At 54.3% G+C, this 7,775-nt stretch overlaps 1 protein-coding gene across 1 annotated transcript; it reads right to left on the bottom strand.

Moving 5' to 3' along the window:
* Positions 1-6,615: 6,615 nt before the first annotated feature.
* Positions 6,616-7,086, bottom strand: LOC136479630 (uncharacterized). The gene has a single exon (XM_066477427.1). The coding sequence runs from the start codon at positions 7,084-7,086 to the stop codon at positions 6,616-6,618; it is 471 nt and encodes a 156-aa protein (XP_066333524.1).
* Between the last annotated feature and the right edge of the window lie 689 nt (positions 7,087-7,775).

Raw genomic sequence — 7,775 nt, 5'->3', positions numbered from 1 at the left:
GCTGGCCAGGCTCAAGATCCGCGAGGCCGGTGGGAAGGGCGGCGGCAGCAGCTCCAGCGGCAACGCCGGCGACAAGAAGCGCGGCGGCCATGGACGCGTCAAAGGCAAGGGGAAGGCCAACTGGGCAACCCGCGACGGCGAGAAGCCCAATCCAGCTAAAGATCCATGTGCACGCTGCGGCAAGATGGGCCACTGGGCCAAGGAATGCAGGAGCAAACCCAAGGCCGAGGCCCACGTCGCGGAGGCAGAAGAGGAAAGGGAGCCCACGCTGTTGATGGCCCATGCCACTCTGCGTCCAGCGCCGTCTCCAACCGCCGCCAAGCCAATTCAAGTTCCATCGGCGAGCCGTCCCCTCCGCATCATGGAGGCCAAGGTGTTCGCGCAGCTCGGAGGCGACAACGAGCGCGACGACACCACCTGGTACTTGGACACCGGGGCGACGAACCACATGACGGGGAACCGCGACGCCTTCATCGACATCGACACGGCGATCCGCGGCACCGTCCGCTTCGGCGACGGCTCTGAGGTGGAGATCCAAGGCTCCGGCACCGTTCTGTTTGAGGGAAAGACCGGTGAGCACCTCCCGCTCACGGGGGTGTATTACATCCCGCGCCTCGTCTCCAACATCGTGAGCCTCGGACAACTCGATGAAGGGGATTGCGATGTGCACATCAGGCGCGGGGTGCTCCGCATCCGCGACGACAAGGACCGCCTGATCCTGCGTGTAATGCGTTCGGCGGAACGCCTCTACCTCCTGCGAGTGAAGCTGGCCCGGCCGCTCTGCCTGGCTACGCGCGCCACCGATGGCGCGTGGCTGTGGCATGAGCGGTTCGGACACATGAACTTCGACGCCCTGCACAAGATGGAGAAACACGGGATGGTGCAGGAGCTTCCTCCCATCGATCGAGTTCACCAGCTCTGCACCGAGTGCGTCACCACCAAGCTCAAGCGGAGGCCATTCCCGTCGCAGGCCAAGCGGCGGGCAGAGGGGTTGCTGGACCTTGTCCACGGCGACCTGTGCGGCCCCATCACGCCGGCGACTCCCGGCGGTAAGAAATTCTTTCTGCTTCTAGTGGATGACAAGAGCAGGTTCATGTGGGTGGCCCTGCTAGCGGCTAAGAGCGACACGCTGGCCGCCGTCAAGAAGTTCCAGGCTCGGGTTGAAGTGGAGACCGGGCGGCACCTGCGCGTTCTTAGGATGGACAACGGCGATGAGTTCACCTCCGTCGAGTTCGAGACATACTGCGCTGACCGTGGCGTGGAGTGGCAGCACACGGCGCCGTACACGCCCCAGCAGAACGGGGTCGTCGAGCGAAGGAACCAGAGCGTTGTCAACATGGCGCGTGCTCTACTGAAAAGCAGGGGCATGCCGTCTGTCTTCTAGGGAGAAGCCGTCGCCACTGCCGTCTGGATCCTGAACCGCGCGCCCACAAAAGCCCTTGACGGCGTGACGCCTTACGAGGCATGGCATGGCAGGCGGCCCGACGTCTCCTACTTTCACATGTTCGGCTGCACTGCCTTCGTCAAGACGGTGAAGCCCAATCTCAAGAAGCTGGAGAACCGCGGCACGCTAGTCGTGTTCATCGGGTACGAGCCCAGCGCCAAGGCCTGGCGCTTCTACGACCCGGTGGCGCGTCGCGCCGTCGTGTCCCGGGATGCTGTGTTCGACGAAACGGCGTCCTGGACCTAGGAGAATGATGACGGGGTGCACACCGACTCGGGGCTCGTGGTGGAGTACCACAACTTGCAGATCGACGCCGGGGACCACTACATCGATATCGCCGGGGGTGGGTCTGAGGCGCCCGCTAGCCCGGCCCATACCAGTCCAGCTCCCGCGCCAAGCCCCGGCGCACCCATGGCGAACACCTCTGCAGCGTCGTCGGCGCCACAGTCGCCTGAACCTGCGACGGCACCCACCTCACCAGAGTTCGTGTCGCCGCCGCCGAACGCCGAGGAGTACTGGGACGCCGACAACGACGACGTCGAGCCAAGGTACCGCACGCTCGACAACGTTCTCGGGAACGCGACGCCTCCTGGTCTTGCTGCTCGACAGGTTGCCGCAGAGCTCCATCTGTAGATCGAGGGCGAGCCCGCCTCGTTCACTGAGGCTGAGAAGCTGCAGCCGTGGCGTCGAGTGATGTTGGAGGAGATGGACTCCATCGAGAGCAACAGTACCTGGCGTCTTGTACCTCTACCACCTGGGCACCGACCAATCGGCCTCAAGTGGGTTTACAAGACGAAGAGAAATGCCGCCGGTGACGTCGTGAAGCACAAGGTGAGGCTCGTCGCTAAGGGCTACGTCCAGCAGGCCGGGGTGGACTTCGATGAAGTGTTCGCCCCTGTCGCTCGGATCGAGTCCGTCCGTTTGCTGCTCGCGCTCGCCGCCCAGGAGGGGTGGCCGGTGCACCATATGGACGTAAAGTCCGCCTTCTTGAACGGGGAGCTGAACGAGGAGGTCTACGTGCGGCAACCCCCTGGCTTCGTTGTCGCAGGGCAGGAGAACATGGTGCTGCGGCTTGACAAGGCCCTCTATGGCCTTCGACAAGCACCGAGGGCATGGAACGCCAAATTGGACCGCACTCTGGGCGAGCTGGGTTTCAGCCACAGCGAGTCGGAGCATGCGGTCTATGCCAGAGGAAGAGGAGCTTCCCGGTTGTTGGTGGGGGTCTATGTCGACGACCTCGTCATCACCAGGAACGACGCCGCCGAGATCAACCACTTCAAGGAGCAGATGAAATCTAGGTTCAAAATGAGCGACCTCGGTCTCCTGTGTTTTTATCTGGGGATTGAAGTGCAGCAGGGAGATGACGGCATCAAGCTCGCTCAGACGGCGTACGCTCGGAAGATCCTAGACCGAGCGGGGATGGGGACCTGCAATCCCTGTCACACCCCGATGGAGCCTCGGCTGAAGCTGTCCAAGACAAGCAACGCTGAGGCGGTGGACGTCACCGAGTACCGGGGCCTGGTCGGCTGCCTCCGGTACCTGGTGCATACCCGGCCTGACATCGCCTTCTCAGTCGGGTATGTCAGTCGCTTTATGGAGCGGCCAACGATGGAGCATCTCAACGCCGCCAAGCGGATCCTGCGCTACGTCGCCGGAACCGTCGACTACGGGTGCTACTACAAGTGTGGAGCGCGGGAGCTGAAGCTGCTCGGGTACAGTGATGCCGATATGGGCGGCGACATTGATACAAGGAAGAGCACCACTGGCGTGCTGTTCTTCCTCGGCTCCTGCGCGGTGACATGGCAGTCACAGAAACAAAAGGTGGTCGCCCTCTCGTCCTGCGAAGCTGAGTACATTGCAGGTACGATGGTCGCCTGCCAGGGGATCTGGCTGGCACAGCTGCTTGCAGAGCTCGACGGCGAGCGGCGTGCCCCGTTCCTCCTGAAGATGGACAGTCAATCTGCAATCGCCCTCAGTAAGAATCCCGTCTTTCATGATCGAAGCAAACACATTGATGTGCGTTATCATTTCATCCGAGATTGTGTTGGAGATGGGAGGATGAGGATTGAGCATGTTCGGACAGAGGAACAGCTCGCTGACATCCTGACAAAGCCGCTGGCGCGTGATCGTTTCTGCGAACTCCGTGTTCAGCTTGGTGTCGTCAAGGTTGGCCAAGAACAACAGGTTTAGGGGGTGAAGTGTTGGCATATTTAGTAAACCTGTGTTTGTCATTTCTTTTGCATTCATCTTTATCGTCGGTTTATTTTTGAGTCTGGCTTGGATATACATCCTCCCAGGCGCGTCTTGTACTGCGCCCACGACTTGTGTCGTGGGCAGTGCCCAGCGTCTGCACGACGCGCTCCAGTGCGTGGGATGGCACGGACTCCACGGAGCTCGGAGGTGTGGCGCGCATGGCGGGCATGGTGGCCGGGGATAGCCTGTCCACCACTCCTTTTCGTTTTGCTATTATTAGTAGCTCATTGTGTATAAGTAGGAACACTTAACAAGAAAAGCTAAGGCAGTTGTTGAGGCACCAAAATCCAGCGTGTGAGTTCTCTGTGTCCGCGTTCGCGTGAGTTCGAGAGTTCGCCGGAGTTCTGCTCCGGCGGCCGGCGAGGAGTCCGGCTAACACATAGTAGCTGTGAGACAATATCCACTCGGTATCATCTACTTGCTGGTTACCCTTACCACGATAGAACCCAGGAGCGTTGCACACATCAAATCAATCTTCTCTTGATTTACCCACCAACAAACTGGCCATTGTGATGGCAGCTAATGGTACACCACCGCATTTTTTCAGAATCTTTTCAGATGCCTCCGCAGGGTGATTAGCAGGATATTCACCATTAACACCAAACAGCCTCGTTTTGAATAATTTCTCTAGTGATCAGGGGAAAGTGTGCGTAGCACATAAACATCCTCCCTGCTGGCTACATCTCGATTACGAGTAGTTCTGATTACTCTACTTCCAGTGTTATTGTTAACCAAAGCTGATTTGATTATGTTCCAAGTTGTTATGTCCCATACATCGTCAATAACGATGAAGTACCTAGCAACATGACAGTACAGATCAATACCCAAAGTTGATAAACCGTTGAGCATGTATAAAAGAAAACAAGAGTGACAAAGTATAGAATAAAATCTTAAAAATCTAGCGAAAATTTACTAATGTAATGTATTTTTTTATCTGAAATCTACTCAATATTTATGATCTTGATGTAAATATTTTAGTTTGTAAAGTAAACATTATATTTCTTGACCAACAAAAATTAGTATGTAGTATTTCATAACCAACCGTTAATCAACTGACAGTGTCTAATAATATTGATCAGTTTAGGGCTCATAATTATTTACCCCAGTGAAAATAAGCAATTACTGACGGAAGTTTACTTCAATTAAAAAGCAAACTACTACAGTAGACTTAAAGAATAGAAACTCATATATGTATGCTTAAATGATATGCGTGTCAAATACACTGGTAAATTGCATCACATATTGCAATTCAAGTTATTGTGTAATTTCCCTGACTATAAAAATACAATGATTAGCCCAAAATATCAGGAGGATACTCGTCATACCTCTTTGTTCCAAGGTAATCATGGAGTTCGTTTATGAGCTGCCTCTGATCCAGTAATTTAAGTTTGGAAGCCACGTACGTTTGCTTGTCAAGATCTCTAAGAATGTCCCTAAAGACTTTCTTCAAGTCCGGATTACGGCCAACGGGAACAAAAGCCCAGCAATCAAATTGTGGTTTAAGCTCATCATACACTGCTTTGGCAACGGTCACTACGGGAACCAGGAGATTTGCCGAGTGCCCCTAAGCCTAAAAAACACTCGGCAAAGGGTTTGTTGAGTGTGACACTCGGCAAACGACACTCGGTGAATTTTTATCGGTAAACAGACTTTGCCGAGTGTTTTTTGTCAGACACTCGACAGACTTCGCCGAGTGCCCAAAATACACTCGGCAAATATTTTTTTCGAAAAAGGCACCATAAACATTTTTTTTCGAAAAAAAGCCACCACTGGCCGGTCTCCGCCGGCCACCGTCGGTCTCCTCGGCGGCGCCCTTCCCCTGCGCCGCGGCCCAGCTTCACGCCCTCCGTCTTGCCTTTGCTTCCCGGCTTCACGGCCGCCGCCACGAGCCACCACCACCACGCCACCGCCACCCACCACCACCACGCCACCACCCGCCACGCCCGAGCTGCTACCACCGGCAGCCACCGCCTCCCACCACCACCACGCCACCACCGGCCATGCCGGGGAAGAGATCCGGGGAGGGGGTGCCGGATCCGGGGAAGAGAGGGAGAGGAGGGGGTGGCCGCCGCCGGGGAAGAGAAGGAGAGGAGGGGGAGGGGCGCCGGCGGGGACGACAGGAAGGGGAGGGGGCGCTGGGGGCGGGGTGCGCCCTGGGAGAGGGAGAGGGAGGAGGGGAGGGGAGGGAGGGAGGGAGGGAGGAGGAGGGCGCCGCCGCGCTGGGAGAGGGAGAGGGAGGAGGGGAGGGGAGGGAGCGAGGGGGCGCGCCGCCGTGCTGGGAGAGGGAGGGGTGGGGCACGGTCGCGGTCGCGGGAGAAGAAGAAGGGGGAGGGGAGGGGTCGCGGTCGCGGTCGTGCCCCTGAATTAAATATATTTTTTTTCTTTACGAGTGTCCAAATCTGGATACTCGGCAAAGTTTTTTTCCATTTTTTTTCTTCTCTTTCTTTTCCAAAAAAAGATTTTATTTCTTTGCCGAGTGTCTAGATCTGGGCACTCGGCAAATTTTTTTTTTCTTATTCTTCTTTTTCAAAAAAAAAAGATTTTATTTCTTTCCCGAGTGTCCTAGATCTAGGCACTCGGCAAAGTTTTTTTTCTTCTCCTTCTTCCAAAAAAAAAAGATTTTATTTCTTTATCGAGTGCAAAAAAGAAAACACTCGGCAAACCTCTTGTTTGCCGAGTGTTTTTTTTACACTCGGCAAACTACCTGTTTGCCGAGTGTTTTTTTTGCCGAATGTTTTTAGCGCAGCACTCGGCAAAAAAATTATTCGCCGAGTGTCCGACGGAATACACTCAGCATACGTAAAAACACTCGGCAAATTTGACGTTTCCAGTACTGGGTAGTCTTGCTCAGTCTCCCAATTCCAACCACAGAAACGACCTTCATCTTCCTGCTGTTGCCGCCGCCGCTGCAGGAGACGTCAGAATCTCCATTGCCGTGAGACGTCGGCAGAAGCATGGCTATGAGCTCCGCCCTCGGATTGTTGATGCCGATGAGCTGCGCCGCTTCTTTGTGCATGTCCGCAAGGCGAGGATCCAGCTTTCGTCGCCGGGGCAGGCAGAGCCAGCGGAACGAAGAACCTGTCACGGCGGTCAGACACCTCATGGAGTCGCTTCTTCATGTCCTCAATGGCGCCAGCGATGGTGTGGCGCGCCTTGCTCTTGTTGAACTCCTGGTGTCCCTTTTTGAGCAAGTCGGTAATATTCTTGAGCAAGCCATCCTTCTTCTCAGCTGGGTCAGCCACCTCGATGAGGCAGGTGTCGAGGATGTCCTCCATGTCGTAGGACGCCTCCCTGACCTTGCTAGCCCACAGCCGGACCTGGGGATCGAACTGCTCCGGCGGCACCTCGCCCACCTTGCTGAGAGCCGTCTGCGCACCCCTCGAGCTCATCTTTCAGAAACTTGATTTGCTCAGGCAGGCCCTTCTGCAGCTTGTACTCTGCCTGGAGCAGCTCGCCGAGCTTGCCGATGACGCTGCCCACCGCCCCGGCCACAAGATCCATGACTAGCTAGCTCTTGAGATGAAAAAATAAGCTTGGCATGTCCAGAGCTGATATAACAGGTTCAGCATTAATACATGTAAACACCAGCAACCATACAAGGCCATTGACAGTAAACACGTGATAGAAATATCTATGTATGCGTGATGACTATCGCTGTATAGACAGTGTACACATGTACGAAGGAAGTGACGAAAATGAAGATTTTAATGCCAAACACATAGCTCAAACTAAAGGTTCCTGTAATAAACACATCGAATAAAGATAACTAAGCACTGGTGGACTAGTAGGTTACTAACCGGAGGGACGGGGCTAATTTCATTAATCTGCTGCTAGATCTAGTGCTTATATATATATATATATATATATATATATATATATATATATATATATATATATATATATATATATATATATATATATATATATATATATATATATTATTTCCTACACGGAGGGAGTACTTACTCCTAAGTGTATATCTCTAGATTTTGGGCGTATATGGCACGACGAAATATACGTAGATGGAGTATATCATCATATTAGACCATCTAGGGTACTATGTATGACAAGTATGTAT

Source organism: Miscanthus floridulus, chromosome 9, assembly GCF_019320115.1.
Source record: "Miscanthus floridulus cultivar M001 chromosome 9, ASM1932011v1, whole genome shotgun sequence".
NCBI lineage: Eukaryota > Viridiplantae > Streptophyta > Magnoliopsida > Poales > Poaceae > Miscanthus > Miscanthus floridulus.
This window is presented reverse-complemented; position numbering and strand designations above follow the sequence as displayed.